At 39.2% G+C, this 20,922-nt stretch overlaps 1 protein-coding gene across 6 annotated transcripts in view; it reads right to left on the bottom strand.

Annotated features, from left to right (window-relative positions):
* Nucleotides 1–20,922, bottom strand: part of septin9b (septin 9b) — a 234,122-nt gene that overhangs the window by 8,190 nt on the left and 205,010 nt on the right. For all 6 annotated transcript variants that reach the window (XM_061983715.1, XM_061983713.1, XM_061983714.1 and 3 more), the window contains 3 exons: nt 15,911–16,039; nt 15,743–15,824; nt 10,524–10,661 (listed from right to left, as the gene is read on the bottom strand). In XM_061983715.1, the coding sequence (XP_061839699.1) occupies nt 10,524–10,661; nt 15,743–15,824; nt 15,911–16,039 (349 nt within the window). The remainder of the gene's footprint in view (nt 1–10,523; nt 10,662–15,742; nt 15,825–15,910; nt 16,040–20,922) is intronic.

The following is a 20,922-nucleotide window of genomic DNA, read 5'->3' as shown; positions in this document are numbered from 1 at the left end:
TTATAGAGTGTATTTTTAATGTCTGCTCAAGGCCCAGACCTAAAATAATTTAAATATTTTTCATACAGTTATTCGGCTTTTGTTGACTACACTCCAAACAAATGTAGGTCAAACTGAATATATGTCCCGCAGTTTTGCGTTCCAAGCAGCAGTGTAAATATGTCTTATGTCCTGCCAGAACAGGCCCACACAAATAATAACTATAACTATATTGAGCTGAACCCTTGTTATTATTATGAGAGTCTTTCAGCTGGAGATGGCAAGGAAGTGACAAAAGTGTTTGTGTTAAAGATGATATTGTAGGAATGTCCTGATACAACTTTTCACTTCTGACATGATAGCGATATTAGAACACTGCTTTCATTCCTAAATGTGTCTCTCACCACATGCTCACACCAGGTACACTTCTACTATTTCTCATACTACTACTATTACTTCTACTTCTTCTATTCCTACAACTACTACTTATATTGCTCCTACTGCCACTATTTAATCAAATACTACTATTTCTACTACCACAACTATTTTTACTACTTTCTATTTCTTATTCTACTACAGTATTACTACATCTATTTCTACTACTATTTTTATTTATTCTCCTATTTCTACTTACAGTATATTTCTATATTACTTCTATTTCCTCTACTTTTATTTCTACTACAATTTATTCAACTACTTCCTATTTCTAGCACTACAACTACTACTATTTGTTGTACTATTATTCTACTACTACTACAATTGCTTCTATTACTTCCCATTTCTACTACTGCGGCAGTGACGTGCGGTCACTGGAGGCAGGTGAGGCAGGGCCTCACCTGCCATCATGGAAAGAAAAAAAATGTAAAAATAAAAAAAATTAATTAAATTGTTATATGTATCCAGTGATTACACTATAAAGTTATTTTCCATTTAACTTAACCAGTTTTAGATTATTTTTATTCAAAATCGCTGAATTTTCACTTTTGCCGTTCAAATACTGAGAAGAGACGGTGCGGTGATCAGCAGCCAGTTGAGGCACGTCACTCAGTTGTGCCTCAACCTGGATTGCGGACTCGGCTAACTGCTGGCCTGCTGTGCAGTGAGACCGTATTGCTATATGAACTATATTATACATTTCCATAGTTTAGTTAGCTGAGGTATTTAATGTACAGTGTATTTTGTCAACAACTGTATGTGTGTAACGTATTTCTTGTGCTGAGCGATCATAAAACTGCTGCGAAGACGCACTGTGTGAGGCTCGCAGTAATCCCGCCTCCTGGTGCCGGTTAATGCACCTCCGCCGCAGACTGCACCCCCCGACGGGAGCGCCACACCAACCAAAGCCCACACCCAAACCCTCTACGTGCAAGACCTAATCCACCCAAAAAAAGTCACTTAACAAGAAGCCAAAAAGTGGAAAAACAACAACGCTCGCGCCGGAGGAGCCTTGAACGACTGCAGGGACACAACATTAGGTACACCTGCAGACTGCAGCACGGATTTCATATTTCATTCATTCACAACTTCTCCAACACGAACACTACTGTTCCCGCACTTATAAGTAAAGGTAAGACCATAATAACGTTTTTTTTATTAAATGTGCTTTTTTGTGTGCTACAGTTTGTATGTGTAAAGTTAAAGTTAAGTTACAGTAGCAATGATTGTCACACACACACACACTAGGTGTGGTGAAATGTGTCATCTGCATTCGACCCATCCCCTTGCTCACCCCCTGGGATGTGAGGGGAGCAGTGGGCAGCAGCGGCGCCGCGCCCGGGAATAATTGTTGGTGATTTAACCCACAATTCCAAGCCTTGATGCTGAGTGCCAAGCAGGGAAGAATGCTGGTATGAGCTTTTAAACATAACCCGTTAACTGCTGCCAATCAAATGGTGAATAAGATACTCTTTAGGGTTCATATGTTTGTAAATCTGACTGATGAAGTCAGTGCCTCACCAGTCATGAACCTCACCGCACGTCACTACTGCGGGTACCGGTACTCCTTTTTCTTCAATCAATCAATCAATTCCTTTATTGTCATTGTCATAATAACACTTAAGTCATACATGAACAACACGATTTTGTTTGAGCTTTGTCCAGCGGCATAGAAACTGCATTGATGTGCAGGTTGACAATAGTTTACATTTTAGCATTTTAGCATTGTCAGGAAGATCGCGATAAGAGGGACGTGGGGGTGGGAAAAGTCAGATGTCTGATGAGTGTTACGCTGATGTTGCAGCAATGCAATGTCCAGAGCACAATTATTGAGGTGGTAAAGAGTGAGGTAATAAGATGGTCCGGGGCAGCAAAGGGGCAGGCTGTTCATTTAGCAGTCTCACAGCCTGGGGATACAGACTGTGAGACATTCTGGTGTCCTGGTGCGAATCGATCTATACCTCCTTCCAGAGGGTAGCAGGTTGAAGAGGCCATGTGCTGGGTGGTATCTGTCCTTCAGGATGTTGTGTACTCGCTTTAGGCAACGAGTTGTGTACATGGCACTCATCTCTGGGAGTATGGTCCTTGTAATTTTCCCCGCCGCTTTAACCACTCGTTGGAGGGCCTGTTGGTTCGCTTTAGTGCAGCTAGCAAACCACACTAAAAATCCGTAAGTGAGGACACTGCTGATGGCACAGTTGTAAAAGTTTACCATTGATTTCTGCGGAATGTTGGCGCATTTTAGTTTCCTCAAAAAAAAAAGACGTTGTTGGGCCTTTCCGACTGTAGAAGCAGTGTTAATGTCCCAGCATAGATCTTCTGTTATGTTCACCCCTAAGAATTTGAAATGCTTGACCCTTTCTACGAGATTGTTATTAATTAAAAGTGGAGGGTGTTTGTTCTGCCCTTTCCTGCGGAAGTCTACAATTAGTTCTTTGGTTTTGTTAGTGTTAAGAACCAAGTTATTGTTAGCACACCATGAAGCCAGCTGTTGGACCTCTGCATTGTATGCTGTCTCATCATTGTTCCTGATGAGCCCAAGCACCGTGGTGTCGTCGGCATATTTGACAGTGAGATTGGATGTTGAAGAGGCTATGCAGTCATGTGTGAAGAGGGTGAAGAGCGCAGGGTTGATGGTGACCGTGGCAGAAATGTGCTCGCCTATTTTCACATACTGTGTGCGATTCGTTAAAAAGTCCATAATCCAGTTGCAGAGGAAGGTGTTCAGACCAAGGTTGTGAAGCTTAGATCTGAGTCTGTTTGGCCTTATTGTGTTAAATGCTGAGCTGAAATCGACAAAGAGCAGTCTTGCATAAGTGTCCTTAAGCTCAAGATGTTCCAAGAGTCTATGGATTGCAATAGCGATGGTGTCTTCGGTTGATCGGTTCTCCCTGTACGCGAACTGATATGGGTCAAGGGATGGTGGTATCGCCTTTTTAATCCGTTTCAATATCAGTCTCTCCATGCATTTGGCAGGTATGGAGGTAATATACTACATTTATTTCTACCAAATAACTATTACTATTACTTCTACTACAAATATTTCTATTTATTCTACTACTTCATATTTCTACTACTAGCACCACTATTTTTTCTATTACTATTTTTCTACTACAACTACTTCTATTTCTTCTACTACTTCCTATTTCTATTACTTTTACTAAGTCTACTATTATTTCCATTCCTTCTTCTACTATTACTACCCTATTTCTAGTACTACTTCCATTTCTTCTTCTACTATTACTACTATTTCTACTCCTACTATTTGGACTACTTCTACTATTAATACTATTTCTACTCCTACTATTTTGACCATTACTACCATTTCTTCTACTACTACTCCTACTTTTATTTCTACTACAATTTCTTGGACTACTTCCTTTTTCTACTACTACAACTACTGGTACTACTTTTTCTTCTAATACTACTACTTCCCATTTCTACTACTAAAACTACTTCTATTTTCTCTACTAATACCCCCATTATTTATTTTTTTTTTATTTTTTTTACTTTTTAAATTCGATCTCAATTCTGTACACTGCTGCTGGAATTTTTCCTGAGAGAACTCTCCTGAAGGAATCAATAAAGTACTATCTATCTATCTATCTATCTATCTATCTATCTATCTATCTAATACTATTATTGTACTACTACTTGTATTACTTTGTAATTCTACTACAACTACTACTATTCCCTCTAATACTACTATTTCTATTTATTCTCCTACTTCTATCTCTACCTCTATTTCTTCGACTACAACCACTTCTAATCCCACTACTATCATTACTACTATTTCTTACTATTTATTATACTACAACTACTTCTATTTTTTTCTTCCAATACTATTTATTCTACTACTACTAATTATTCTACTAACACTATTACTACTTTTATTTCTTCTTCTTCTATTTCTTCTACTGCAACTGCTTCTATTTATTCTACTATCCATTTATTCTGCTTCTACTATGACTACTTCCACTCCTAATGCTTTTTTCCCTCTTCAATTAGTGGGAGGGAAAAGGAGTGTGTTGAAAGATTGAGGTGCATCTTTGAAAGAGAGGATAAGCTGAAAACAAACGAGGTTAAAAGCGACCAAAGTGACAACAGGAAGTCGTGCGTTCAACTACATGAGCATCACAGATGTCATTAGAGATATGCAGGAGTGAGCCTACATGAATATTTAATGTATCTTTGCATATGAACACATGTTATAAAGACAATAACTTGCACAAGGAAATGTACACTACGGTATATACACCACGGTATTGTTTGCAGACCAACTCTTATGTGTCTGTGCTTGCAGAACAAAAAAAGATCCCCGCAAAACAATTGGGGGGGGGGGACAAAAATGTGATGTAAGCAACCACAATGTAAATACCTGACGAAGATGGAAAAAGGCTTGCATGATGAGGTAATAACCAAAGTGACCAAATAAAAAATAGTCATGATCAATCATGGTTGTTCTAGCACGACTGCACAGTTGCTTCAGTGACCAGTATTAAACAATATGTGCCAAACCTCTGAAGAGACCTGAGGACACTAACTGTATCACGCATGAAAGCTCCTGATCTGAAAACATGTGGCGTCTCTACCAAGGATTTCATGAACACTACAACTAGAACACAAATTATGGTTGTAACTTCATTTCTCGAACGTCCAAATTGGACTTTCTGTCAGAATTATACTGAACAGTTAAATACTAGTTGAAAGTTGTATTCGTCACATGCAGAGTACACCACAGTGAAATGTTTTTCCTATCCACTTGTGGCGGTGAGGCGATGCAGCAGCGTAATCGTGTAAATTGCATAACTGGTCATGGCGCATTTGCAAAAAGTGGATACAAAACACAAAGAGTGAAGTGAAGTGAAGTGAATTATATTTATATAGCGCTTTTTCTCTAGTGACTCAAAGCGCTTTACATAGTGAAACCCAATATCTAAGTTACATTTAAACCAGTGTGGGTGGCACTGGGAGCAGGTGGGTAAAGTGTCTTGCCCAAGGACACAACGGCAGTGACTAGGATAGCGGAAGCGGGGATCGAACCTGCAACCCTCAAGTTGCTGGCACGGCCACTCTACCAACCAAGCTATACCGAGCAATAAATTTATGTTTATAACTGCAAATTAACATTCTTCTGTCACTTCTTTTCACACCATTGAGAATGAGATGCTGCGTCTCAAGAGGATAACCTAAATAAAATGTAATTTAATTTAAATATCACAAACGGAGCCCTCTGTGGGTGCTTTAAGATGGGGCAGAAAGTCTACTAAGCACTTATTTCTTGGGCGCAGCTAACTTAGCGATTAGCATGTCTTAATACTAGAGATGTCCGATAATATCGGCCGATAACTGCTTTAAAATGTGATATCGGAAATTATCGGTATCGGGTTCAAAAAGTAAAACGTATGACTTTTAAAACGCCGCTGTGCACACGGACGTAGGGAGAAGTACAGAGCGCCAATAAACCTTAAAGGCACTGCCTTTGCGTGCCGGTCCAGTCCCATAATATCTCCGGCTTTTCACACAGCCATACAGGTCACACTGAGGGTGGCCGTATAAACAACTTTAACACTGTTACAAATATGCGCCACACTGTGAACCCACACCAAACAAGAATGACAAAACACATTTCGGGAGAACATCCGCACCGTAACACAACATAAACACAACAGAAAAATACCCAGAAACCCTTGCAGCACTAACTTCTCCAGGACGCTACAATATACACCCCCCGCTCCCCCACGTCACCACCTCAACCCCGCCCACCTCAACCTCCTCATGCTCTCTCGGGGAGAGCATGTTCCAAATTCCAAGCTGCTGTTTTGAGGCATGTTAAAAAGAAAATAATGCACTTTGTGACTTCAATAATAAATATGTCAGTGCCATGTTGGCATTTTTTTCCTTAACTTGAGTTGATTTATTTTGGAAAACCTTGTTACATTGTTTAATGCATCCAGCGGGGCATCACAACAAAATTAGGCATAATAATGTGTTAATTCCACGACTGTATATATCGGTATCGGTTGATATCAGTATCGGTAATTAAGAGTTGGACAATATCGGAATATCGGATATCGGCAAAAAAGCCATTATCGGACATCTCTACTTAATACCATACTCAGTGTGTAACATGCTTAGCCTCGTCCTCCAGTGATAATAAAACGATGCAGCTAATTTATGGATTTTCTATCGCTGACGATCATCATGCAATTTTTATTTATTTAAAAAACAGCAAAAACGCTGACAAGGTGTGTTATTGTTTGTGCTACGGCGCCATCTTTTGGACTGAGTTCTCACTGCAGGTGCTGCAGTGCCCTTTTAGAGCTTTTAACCGTAAGTAGAAGTGCAGTTCTGTATTCTCCTACTGGTATGGATTCTCCATTCATCACTCCAAGCAACATGTTATTGTCCCAATATAACTAAAAATGTTTATGCGTACTATTGTCCCATGTGTGACATCTATTGGAAGTTTTCATGCATATTTGTACGTGCATTCATAATGCAATCAAGCAAGCGTCGTTAGCATTAGCTAATATACTTAACTTACAAACTTTTCACTTGACTTAACAACTTTGTAACTTACAAAGAAGGCCATTGTAAGTTAATAATACTAACTCAGACACTCGTAAACGTGTTAGAATAGAATAGAATAGAATAGAAAGTGCTGAATTTCCCCCAGGGATCAATAAAGTACTTTCTATTCTATTCTATTCTAACACATTTACGAGTGTCTGAGTTAGTATTAACTTACAATGGCTTTCTTTTCACAAATTCCTCAGTAAATTCACCAAAACGTCACCGTGGATTTATTGAGATAGTTTAGCTGATTGGAGAGCTAGCTTCCCAGCTAGTGGGTCCATAATGATGACTTCTGTTTTGTTTGATCAGCCGTTTTATTGGTGTGTTACAGACACTGTTTGAAAACAATTAAGGTACACTATATTGCCAAAAGTATTTGGCCACCCATCCTAATGATCAGAATCAAGTGTCCTAATCACAGGTGTGTAAAATCAAGCACTTAGGCATGGAGACTGTTTCTACAAACATTTGTGAAAGAATGGGCCGCTCTCAGGAGCTCAGTGATTTCCAGCGTGGAACTGTCATAGGATGCAAACTGTGCAACAAATCCAGTTGTCAAAATTTCCTCGCTCCTAAATATTCCAAACTCAACTGTCGGCTTTATTATAAGAAAACACAAGAGTTTGGGAACAACAGCACCTCAGCCACGAGAGGGCTCAGCGAGGTCCATAAAGACATGGATGACAGAGTCTGGTGTGGATGAACTTGACTGGCCTGCACAGAGTCCTGATCTGAACTCAATAGAACACCTTTGGGATGAATTAGAATGGAGACTAAAAGCCAGGCCTTTTCGACCAACATCAGTTTGTGACCTCACCAATGCGCTTTTGGAAGAATGGTCGAAAATTCCTATAAACACACTCCGCAACCTTGTGGACAGCCTTCCCAGAAGAGTTGAAGCTGTAATAATTGCAAAAGGTGGACCGACATCATATTCAACCCTATGGGTTAGGAATGGGATGGCACTTCAAGTTCATATGTGAGTCAAGGCACGTGGCCAAATACTTTTGGCAATGTGTATGTAAATAAACATTTACAAAATATATCTGTGTAAATAACTCATTTCACAACGTATATACCTACGGCTTAAAATCCAGTGCAGGTAATATATGGAAAAAAAATGTTTTCCCTAAAATTTAGTGGGTGCGGTTTATATATGGCTTTATTATCTGGAAAATACAGTAATTGTAATGTTGGTAACACTTTAGCATGAGGAGCAAATTCATCATTAATTAGTTTCTTATTTTCCATTTTCTACCGCTTGTCCCTTACAGGGTCGCGGGGGGAGCTGGAGCCTATCTCAGCTGCATTCTGGCGGTAGGCGGGTTACACCCTGGACAAGTCGCCACCTCATCGCAGGGCCAACTGTTAGAATAATTATGTATATATTATCACACAACTCTTATACTTAAGGGCCGTTGCTATGGTTATTATCAATTGTGCTGAAGTTGTACTTTTCTATCTGTGCAAAGGGACAGCTGGCAATCCAAAAGATTGCCAGTCGTCTCTTATCAGTGTTGTGTCCAGACACGGCCTGCTGACTGCCAAGGCCGAACATCGAGTACCGTGACGCAGACAAAGCAGAGACAGGGCGATATCACGAGTGTCAGCACATTTGCATTTCATTAATAGTCATATATTGTGTCTAACTGGGGCTGTTGAGATTACCCCCTTCCCTCAGCGACAGCCTCAGTGATGTAACCAGGGACCTCCCAAATAAATAGGCAGGATTTTAGAGCGTAGTTTAGATCTGTAACTAGAGTACAGCCCAATAACATCTCTCCTAATTGAGCAAAATTTAACTCTTGTCTCTGCGTGATTCCTTGCTTCTTGTCTGTTTAATAGATGTCATCAGTGTTTGAACCTGACAGACAACATTCAATACTAGGCCCCTTTTAGTGTTGCCAATCAACCTATCCCCAGTTGCATGTCTTTGGACATGCACCTGGGGACTCGACATCCATTGCATTCGGTCTCCCCTAGAGGGGGGGGGGGGGGGGTTACCCACATATGCGGTCCTCTCCAAGGTTTCTCATAGTCATTCACATCGACGTCCCACTGGGGTGAGTTTTTCCTTGCCCTTATGTGGGCTTTGTACCGAGGATGTCGTTGTGGCTTGTGCAACCCTTTGAGACACTTGTGATTTAGGGCTATATAAATAAACATTGATTGATTGATTGATTGAGGTTATTAACATGCAAATTAGTAACATATTGGCTCTTAATTAGTCATTATTAAGTACTTATTAATGCCTTATTCTGCATGGCCTTATTATACAACCAGTAAGCCATTAACTAAGAGTCTTCCCTCAATAACCTCAGAATTATTGCTTATTAGTAACTCTAACCCTAACCCTTATATGTTCCCCTAGTGTCCAAATAAATAAATTAAGTCTTTGTTACTTAGAATATGTTCCTCATACTAAAGTGTTATCGTAATGTTGTATATTTTTCGCAATGGGGGATTATATCAATTTAGGGGAGCGGCTCCACACTGTGTATGGACATACACAGTTCGCCGCTAGCCGCCTCTGTCAGTCGGGGAGACAAACACAAATACTACTTTCAACACTGGCATGAATGTTGTTTCGCTTCAAAAACAAGACATAGTGCCTTGCTTGTTTGTCAGGAGTGTTTGACAATCCTCCACGCAGCGTAGTTATAGTGTTGTCCACAGTGCAAGAACAAGCGCGCGCGCACGCACGCACGCACGCACGCACGCACGCACGCACGCACGCACGCACGCACGCACGCACGCACGCACGCACGCACGCACGCACGCACGCACGCACGCACGCACGCACGCACGCACGCACACACACACACACACACACACACACACACACACACACACACACACACACACACACACACACACACACACACACACACACACACACACACACACACACACACACACACACACACACACACACATTCCATAAGTAACAGCTGTGGCGACATGAACACACGATGAGGGAGGATGTCAAACATACACACAAATACACGCACAGTCGCTCCTCTGGTGGGGAAGGTTTAAGTGGATCAAGCTGGATGGAAATATGAACCAGCACTGAAAGGTCATGAGGTGATATTAGTGTTCACACTTTGTATGTCAGCGGGGTTGTGTGTGTTTTTAGGACACGCATTTCTAAATGGGTTTTAATTAGTGCATTTAAAAGCGGTGCTTCATGACAAAACTATTGCATCTGCTCAAAAAGGCGCTGACTACCTTCCCGCCGCAGCAGCTCAACAGGGTCCCACTGCTTTTATGAAATGTGATTCTCCAAGTTCTACTTCAGTTGTCTCAGAGGAGCTAATGGCTTCCACATGTGGTCACAAGAGAGCGAGCCGCTGTACAACTGATGGATTTGGAAAAATCCCCAGTAGGCCCGATTCATCTTTCGCCGCAGCGGGAGACACTAGTGTGCTGTTAGCCACATGCTGATGCATCACGCTGGACGTGTGTGTGTGTGTGTGTGTGTGTGTGTGTGTGTGTGTGTGTGTGTGTGTGTGTTTGTGCGTGCTCACCAGTGGCCCGTGGGAGGGATGAAGTATATGCAGCAGTGCACCCTGGAGTCTGGGATCCTCTTCTTTCTGTCAATGTTGATCTCTTCCTGCAGGTAGGCTTCATACTGGTCATTGATGAACTTCATGATGGGCTGCCAGCTGAGAAAACCATGGAAACAACTTGTAAAATGCAACAGGACTCACTAAAATCTCTTCAATGGCTGAGCAACGTTTGGATTTGCATTAAATTGAACAACTTTGTACAGTTACTGTTATGCCCATTTGATTGTAGACTCTTACTGACACCTTGTGGCGATAGGAAAATACTACGCTTCATTTGTTTGGGCACTTCCGGGTTGACGATGGCAGTTCAGTTCATTAAGACAATTGAGAGGTAGACAAGTTGTGTTAGCTCTTACAAGCCTTGGAAAAGATAAGTCTGTAAGTAAACCGTTTAACTTGTTTATGTAACTCAATATTAAGGTGGAAAGTGGTTAAATTTGATAGTAAGATGTTTATTGAAAAACAATTTTTGTGCACTGTTTAAATAGATGTTTTGAGGACTTAAAATGGCTGCCAGTCGTATATTTCCACCATCGTAATAGTTTAAACACTCAGCAGTATTTGTTTGATGATAATGCTGTATATTTGTGTAAAGGTAATATTTACATATTGTGTATTACATTTCAGTACAGACCTGGGCATTCTGCAGCCCGCGGCCCTTTGTGCGTCCCTGTCCGGCCCGCGTGAGGCCAATCATAAATTACAAAATACATTTTAAAAAGTATCTAGTATCTGCTTTTGTTTTGAAAAGCGTTATTTGTATTACTTCCGTGTGGACGTATGCGCGTGCGTGATTGTGAGTGAATGTGAACAGCGGCAATCACAAATTACAAAATAAAGTTTAAAAAACATCTATGTCGTGCGCGCAATACAACTGTGCTGCTTTTATTTTGAAAAGTGTTATTTATGGACGTATGTCCGTGTGTAACCTGTGAGTGAAGGTGCACAGCGACAAGTGATGCACGGTTTACACCCGAGCCGCTAAAAAGAGAAAAGTTGATGACGAATGCCGTTTTCAACAAGACATGGACTGCCAAGTATTTCTTTACAAGGTAAAGCCGTGAGCTGAAAGTGTGGTACACAGGTTGCTGTGTTTAAAGAATATAATTTGAATCGCCACTACATGACGAAGTACGAGGAAAAATACCGGAATCTGTCTGATGAAGAGCGCGCAAGGGAGGCTGATGCGTTGATGGATAAACTGCAAACCCAACAAGGACTTTTTGCCATATTTCACACCCTCAGAATGCATCCATCAGGACAAGTTTCGTCATTTCTCACAAAATCGCCAGAAAAAGTAAGGCGTTTTCTGACGGAGAGTTTATTAAGGAGTGCTTATTGGACTCTGTTGCGCTGATATGCCCGGAAATTTGGAGCTTCAGCTGAAGAACAGAACGGCCGACTGACTGTTTTTCGCTGGCTTTGGATGAGAGCTGCGATGTACGTGACACCGCCCAGCTGCTCATCTTCTTACGTGGGATAACTGCTGACTTTCAAATCACGGAAGAGCTGGCAGCCATGCAGTCAATTAAAAGGGACAACCACAGGTAATGACTTGTTCACATAAGTAAATGCGTGTTTGGACATGTTAGGACTGAAATGGGACAAGCTGGCAGGTGTGACAACAGATGGTTGTCCAAATCTGACGGGGAAAAATGTTGGACTTTTAAAGAAGATGCAGGATAAACTTTAAATTAACCCTGTGCAGAAATTGACATTTTTGCATTGTATTATACATTAGGAAGTGTAGTGTAAGACAGTGTTAAAAATAAAACTATCAAAAGCAATCTGTTTTTGGTATAAAGTTAAGTTAGGTTAAATGAAAGTATTATTATTATTAATTATTATTATTATTATTATTATTTATCTTACGGTATATCAAAAATAATATTGAGCAAAATGTAATTGAAATAATGTCGATGTGGCCCTCCAGCAGTGCTCGGGTTGCTCATACGGCCCCCGGTAAAAATTAATTGCCCACCCCTGTTTCAGTATGTTATTTGAATCACATAGCTTATACATTTGTCATTGTGTGTATTTCAGTTTTACAAAAAAAAAAAGTCCAGTGCAAGACAAAAGTAAAGATAGGAAAAGACAAAGCAAGATCAACAACAATAAAGAGCCTCAATGGATTCATCTGCTTTGGAACTTTATTAGACGTCTTGGATAGTTTGTTAGCTGTCTGCCTAGCTGTATAACCTCATCACATATAGTGAGGGCAGAACAGTTACATTTGATTGATTCAATTATATTCTGAAATTGTACAAACTTTAAATGTGGTGTATTATAAATGGAATAAAATTACATGTGCTGAGCTATTTGAACTGTGTTGGATTTTTTATTCGACAATTTGATTTATCTTACAGTAAAAAAGTCATTGAAAAAAAAATGTAGTGGTAGTGTTGTAAAAACTAGAGTTGTCTTGGAATAGTTGACTTCGGGGCCGATCAGAGGACCTCACTAAACTATCCAATGTCTGCAGTGTTTGTTTGTTTTAGGGTTTTAGCTTTTTTGAGGAGGAAAACATGGCAAATGAAATGGGTATTTGTCGGGATCGCCATAAGCTGTGCTCTTGCTAGCATACATGCTAACAGACAAACGTTTTCGCCCGTAGTCGACGAATTTGACTATGAACATTTTTAGTCACAAAAAAACCCACAAAATTAAGAGGAAAAAAGCTCCCTTGTAATAAAAACAAAAGTATAGTTATACAAAGTACAGGGTTACCCACAAATACAGAACCATTACTATTTATTATAAATCTGCTAATTTACTTGTTTCTTCTTTTCTTTTCCTGCAAGTGGACTTTGTGCATGAATAGACTTCCAAAACATGTCTTAGTCAACCAAGGAAGAGTCATTTTGCATTGTGGCCTGTTTGCCATATATTATTTTACTTCAAAATTGTAGAAGTTTAAAAAGACAATGCTAATTTTCGTTGTCCATGAGCTGGTCCATCATACGTTACCATTAAGCTAACTTGTAAAAGCCAACCTTCATTCTGAGTAAATGAGTTGCTTTTTTTGGTTTATAGCAAACTGTATTGTTGATTTAACGTTATTCTTACACATATGTGTACATCATGTCGATATCATCGTACTGTGTGGGCTTACTTTTACAGTAATTTTGTAGACAAACAAGCTCAAGTTGTTTTTCATCTCAGATTTAAAGTATTGTTGATCTGCCAAACTACATTCCAACATTGAGGGAGGGCAGAATAACATATGTAAATAAACCAGGCTTGTACTCTTGTTATAGGGAAAAAAAATAAGGAGCAACAACTGAAAAATAGATCAAATCGATATAATACAAGAAAAATATATGTTGATAATAAAAGTTATTTTAAAGAAAATACATGCATCGTAGCCACTTATGCAAATTATACTATGGCATCACATTGACTGAGTTCAGAGAGTATGGTCTGTGCAACATCTTAACTTTGAAATCCCCAAAGAGGAACGATCGTACACACACCAAAGCATAAAGTCAGCAATGTCCAGCAATTTGCTGAACCCTTGTAGGATTTAATCAACATTTTTATGGGTTCTGTTCTGTTTTTTTATTTTATTTTTTGGGCTGGGGGGGGGGGGGGGAGACACACCCTACATTTTAATATCCATCCATCCATTATCTATTGCTTGTCCCTTTTGGGGTTGCGGGGGGTGCTGGAGCCTATCTCAGCTGCATGTTTACGGCAAAATGCTATTAACTATCTGCTCTTCTGCACAGTGTTTGTAAAAAAATATAATTTTGGACAGTACACACTAAGAGTTTACAATTACACAATTAGTTAAGTATTTTGAATTATGTAAAGTGGTTTTGTAAGCACTAAGGTCCAACACTAAGGCCATGTCTACACTAAGCCGGATAACTTCTTAAACGAATAATTATTTAGCCTAAGCCCCGTTTCGGCCACACTAATTCATTGTTTAAGGTTCACCTCCTTGGATAATTTTTTACAAGGGTAGGTGCGCTGTCTATTTCTTGAATCTCCGGCTCTTAGCTTTGTATGGACTCATTGATTGTTTACAAACTGAGCTCGGAGAAGAAGTGACGTCAGAAAGAACGCGCCACAGCCAGCTTCATATGAAAAAAGCAGTTTCATAACTCGGAGCTAACCACTGGAAAGATGGAGGCGAGTCATCCAGAGATGCCGTGTTTCTCCTTCTACTACATGTACAGACGCTTGTGGAAATCACACATGAATACCTTAAGAAAAAGCGATTGCAGCTATGTGGGATACAACACTTCTCAGACGGCAAGAGAACTTTCCAATGTCCGGGTCAGCTGTGATTCTACTTACCGAAAAACTTTGTCCATTTGTCGAAGGAAAGACAACGAGAATGTGGGCTCCCGTGGATGTGATAAAAAATGTAGCGTGTGCGTTGTATTACCTGGCAGTCGAGGGAAGACTACGGAAAATGGCGAATGCTTTTGGACTGGCAAAGCAGACTGTATCAGTTATTGTCCGCCATGTATGTCACGGACTCAACGTCTAGATCCAGAGTATATAAAGTCACCAAAAACGAAAGGACAATGAAGGTGAAGGCAAAAGAGTGAGGAGTGTCCTGACCAGATATCTAGATCCCGAGATTGATTGATGTCAAATGCTCTTTATCACATGGTTTACTTTGACATGTCCATTAAAGATTTGATTAATTTATGATGGCTCAGGTGTGATTCACCACAATAGGGCCCCACAGCACACTGGATTTCAGTTATTTGAAATACCACAACACTGGATATTGTTCAGATAAGTTACATTTAAGAACTTGTACACAAAGCAACACTGGATGTGACTATGACGTGCGCATTTTTCCGCACATGAGTACTAGGTTGTGTTGTGCCGGCTGGGGGAGGGTGGGGGGGTCTTAAACGACAATTGTGTGTATGTGGACAAGGATAAGGTTAGGTGGGACTTACCCTGGATAACCTTTACCATAAATTGATTAACGTGAACCCCGACTTAAAACTTATTCGGGTGTTACCATTTAGTGGTCAATTGTACGGAATATGTACTGTACTGTGCAATCTACTAATAAAAGTCTCAATCAATCAATCAATCAGCCGGCTTAGTGTAGAAGGGGCCTAAATAAATACAGTGGGGGTTTAGCTTGTTTCGGGGGGAAGAGAAAAGATTCACATTTGAGCTTCTGACAAAATACAACCCCCGCTTACCAGTTTTCATTGTTGATCTGATCCCCGAAGCCTGGAGTGTCGATAACTGTCAGTTTCATCCTTACGCCTTTCTCCTCAATATCTGCATGGAGAAAAAAAAAACAGCCTTCAGCCCTTCATTCAGTATTTGAAAGTCGATCACTGCTGCAAAAAGAGACGATGACCCACCGTGACTGATAGACTTGATCTCCACGGTCTTGGGGATCCTGTCCTCGGCGTTGGGCTGAACTGACTTGCGGCTCACCTTGGATTTGAACAGCGTGTTCATGAGAGTGGACTTGCCCAAGCCACTTTGTCCTGCCAACGATTAACACACAAGTAAAAGGGTTAGAGAAACTAAACGTTTTGACGTAAAAAGGGAAAGTGTAAAGAAAAAGAAGGTCCTTGATTAAGTAATTAAACACACGCTCTTCCAGGAGAGACATCGTTTGTACACTTAAAACTGGTTGAGAAATTTTGGTCAATTCTGTGCTTCCAAATTTAAGGAAGACATTTCTCTTTTATTGCGGTTATACACGAGGTGATGAGCCAGCAGGTCACCATGGCGTCCAACATCAAGTGACCTCTGATCACTTGTCGATGAATGGCCAGGTGTCCCAGTAATTGTGTATGCATCTTAATGGACCATAAGAGTAGTAAGACAGCTGCAGGGTCACACAAAGAATCTGTGGGTCAAGAGGACAGATGTATTGTACGGACCACACACATTTTTTCAATCATTCATGATGTCCCGTCTTCTACGCACTGGACCCCTCCACTCCACTCGGAAAAATCAGATGTTTGTGTGTGTATATATATATATATATATATATATATATATATATATATATATATATATATATGTATGTGTGGGAAAAAAATCACAAGACTATTATTGCATACATATATATATATTTTTTTCCCACACATACATATATTGCGCTCTACTACGGTATCGAGCACTATTTTTTGGATAACCTTATTAAGACATATATATATATATATATATATATATATATATATATATATATATATATATATATACAAACACATACATATACATATACATATATATATATACATATATATATACATATACATATATATAAATATACACATATATATACACATATATACGTATACGTATGTACACATATATGTACGTATATTTATACATATATACATATATGTATATTTATACATATACACATGTACGTATATTTATAAATTAATGTATATATATATATATACAAATACAAACATACATATACATACATTATATATACATATACACATACATATACACATACATACATATGTATATATATAATGTATGTATGTGTATATATATATATACATATATACATATATATATATACATATATATATATATATACATATAAATATAAATATATATACATATATATATATATCAACTGTATATATACATATATATACACATATCTATACATATATCTATACATATATCTATACATATATACATATCTATACATATATATATATATATATATATATATATATATATATATATATATATATATATATATATATATATATATATATATATATATATATATATAAAGCTAGCTAAAAGTCAGACCGCAAATATCTAAACTCAACAATCATATTGCATATCGAATTGAGTTTTGATTCAAAATCACTACATTTTTTAATAACATTGGGTGGCAGTTCTATGATTAAATACATTCCTCCATAAAATAAACAGCCCTGATACATTTTTATATTACATAAAAGAAAAATGGTTTTGTTTAAACAAAATTCTACCCAAACATTTAATAAAGTCAAATACAAATAAGGCAACAAAAGAAGTATCCCACACTTCTCTCTTCTAAAGTAAATATTCACAGCAAATATGATTATTCAACAATATGATTTACTGGACTGGACAGAACAGATTAAAAAAATTAATACATAAAAAATGTATAAAACATTTTTTTAATCGATTAAGAATTCTGACAAATAATCACGATTCATTTGAAAATCGACACCTTTTGTTCATATTAAACCCACTTTTCTTGACTGTTGGTGCCTGTTTGCTTCTATTGTGTCTATTTGGGAGCTCCGTAAGTATCAACATTTTGAACTCAAACCATGGTACTTGTAACAATTGTTTGACTTGTTCCAAACGACTCGTTTGGAACAAGTCAAACAATTGTTAAATAACAATTGTTTGACTTGTTCCAAACGACTCGTTTCGATTTGCCAATAATTGTGACATAGTTTGCCATTGCGACACCAAAGAAACATCTACACGCATGGTTTCCTAACATCTCCACTATGTTTATTTATGTTGTATGTTAGTCCCAGCTAAAATGCAACCCAATAACTACAGAACGCCAACAACCTCCAACCTCATCTGAAAAAGATACACCAACCTAATCAGTTGTTTCGTGACATAGTACCGACTTGGACGCAGGGCCCAGCAAGACGCTTGAAGCACAGACCTTGGCTGAGAGACCCGCGATTTGTCCGATGAGAAATATACAGAAGGATTTACAAAAAACGACATACTATCACAGACAGTTTTCACAATTTATGGCAACGGTGGCTACAATGAAAAGGTAAGTCCAACAACAGTCAATACATGACAATTTGTAATGATATGTTAGCATGTTACATCCTCTTGCCCATTGACATTAGCAAGTAGGAGACTGGCACATGTAGTTACAGAGTTAGGTTTAACATGCATTGTTAGCATTTTGTGTTACATAACTATAACTAGATAAATCTGTGTCCCGCCGGACATGGTTCTTTAAAAACTACACAAATGGCTGGAGGAGTTCATTTGCATTTAAGAAGACAGCCTCCCAAAACAACTTGTTTTCAAAGACAGCCAGGACACAGCTTGAAGAGGGGTTTTCATTGCAATATTTAGGCAAATGTAGAGCACAAGGAAGTGTTTTGAATGTATATGAAAAAAAATCATAATATGACCCCTTTAAGACCAACACTACGGAGACCAGCAAGGCATTGCAACAGCACAAATAGTAGAGCAACAGTATGTTTCTCCTGCATACTTCCATTGTTTGGTACTTTGTAGTTTAACAACGTGGTGATTTATCATCTCATTTGCTCTCAAGGTGTGAAAGCGAGTTGATACATGTCAGCCTCATGCGGGAACCTGGAAGTGGGCCTGAAACAATGACTGAGGCACACAAAGCCTCGTTCCCAACATGCATTTAACGTTCACAATAGATTGTATCATACTCTAGTGATATAACCCGGTCAGTACTGAGACTTTCACTGTACTTTTACATGCAGTTGTCACTCAGTATCAATGCAAACATTGCAGTTTTGGAAAAAGGGGAACACTCCGCAAAGCATTACATCAGAGCCTGATTGTATTCTACAGTAGCAGGTAAACATTTGAAATCTCCATCTATATGTATGCATACATGGTAGATGTGCTAGCTATAGATGTATGCATGCAGAACCTCATACGGTTTGTGATTAGGGATGGGTACCGAATACGTTCCCTCTATAGCAGTGGTTCTTAACCTTGTTGGAGGTACCGAACCCCACCAGTTTCATATGCGCATTCACCGAACCCTTCTTTAGTGAAAAATAAAATGTTTTTTTTCAAATTCAAGACAAAGTTATATGTTTTTGGTAACACTTTAGTATGGGGAACATATTCTAAGTAACAAAGACTTAATTTAGAGTTATTTGGTTAGGGTTAGGGCCAGGGTTCGAGGGTTAGGGTTATAATAAGGCCATGGTGAATAAGGCATTAATAAGTACTTCATAATGACGAGTGAAATGAAGCAACTAATTAATGGTGAATATGTTCCCCATACTAAAGTGTTACCATGTTGTTTTACTAGTGCACAAAATGAACCGTGCATGAACATCACCTTGTTCAAACAACAAAACCAACACAGTGCATAAACTCACAACAAATTACACACCTGCAAATCAGTGTGACTTCTGCTGTTGCCATATCCGCAATACGCCGATAGGGAGAAGTTTTTATTTACACGATGAGTCGGGTGTGTTTTGACCTCCGCCGAACCCCTGAGGCCGACTCACCGAACCCCTAGGGTTCGATCGAACCCAGGTTAAGAACCACTGCTCTATAGGTAACCAAATATTGTTGGTACTACCAGGTATCGATTCACGTAAAATCAAACGGTGCCATATTTCGATACCTTTGTTGTACATGACATCAGGTCCGGTTGCAGACTAGGCGCCGGCACAACTACTTGGTGGGGAAACAAGCACTCAAGCCCAAACTGCCTCTCGGTGATTTTCCAAGCCAGCAAAGCATGTATACCTCAGTGACGTGCGGTGAGGTTCATGGCTGGTGAGGCACTGACTTCATCACAGTTAGATTTACAAACATATGAACCCTAAAGAGTATCTTATTCACCATTTGATTGGCAGCAGTTAACGGGTTTTGTTTAAATGCTCATACCAGCATTCTTCCCTGCTTGGCACTCAGCATCAAGGGTTGGAATTGGGGGTTATTAAATCACCAAAAATTATTCCCGGGCGCGGCGCCGCTGCTGCCCACTGCTCCCCTCACCTCCCAGGGGGTGATCAAGGGGATGGGCCAAATGCAGAGGACAAATTTCATTACACCTAGTGTGTGTGTGACAATCATTGGTACTTTAACTTAACTTTAACTTTACACATACAAACTGTAGCACACAAAAAAGCACATTTAATTAAAAAAAACCTTACCTTTACTTATAAAATAAGTCCATGAGCCGCTGTTGTGCTGGATTAATGTACCCCCTGATTGGAGTGTTATATCAACTAAAGCCCTCACTTAAACTTTCCACGTGCAAGATTGAATCTATTTAAAAAAGTGTAACCGAGGGTTTATAAATGTCGCCTATACTGTATGAAACTACAAAATAACAAACACGGAGGCTCCAATTTACACGAGGACCACTTTATTTACCTTCTTTCAAAAACTTCCGCTCCACTCCGTGTCATCACTTCCGCTCTTAGCGCCTTCAAAATAAGAGCTCAAGGCATATACTGTATAACAGGAACTTAACATCACAAAGAGGAAAGTCCATGAAAATTGGTTACAAAAGTTATTTAATAAGAAGCCAAAAAGTGCAAAAACAATAATGTTTGTGTTGGAGGAGTTGTGAATTAGGTACACCTGCATTCTGCAGGTGTACGTAATGTTGTGGCCCTGCAGTCAT

The sequence above is a fragment of the Nerophis lumbriciformis genome, linkage group LG25 (genome assembly GCF_033978685.3).
Source record: "Nerophis lumbriciformis linkage group LG25, RoL_Nlum_v2.1, whole genome shotgun sequence".
NCBI classification, from domain to species: domain Eukaryota; kingdom Metazoa; phylum Chordata; class Actinopteri; order Syngnathiformes; family Syngnathidae; genus Nerophis; species Nerophis lumbriciformis.
This window is presented reverse-complemented; position numbering and strand designations above follow the sequence as displayed.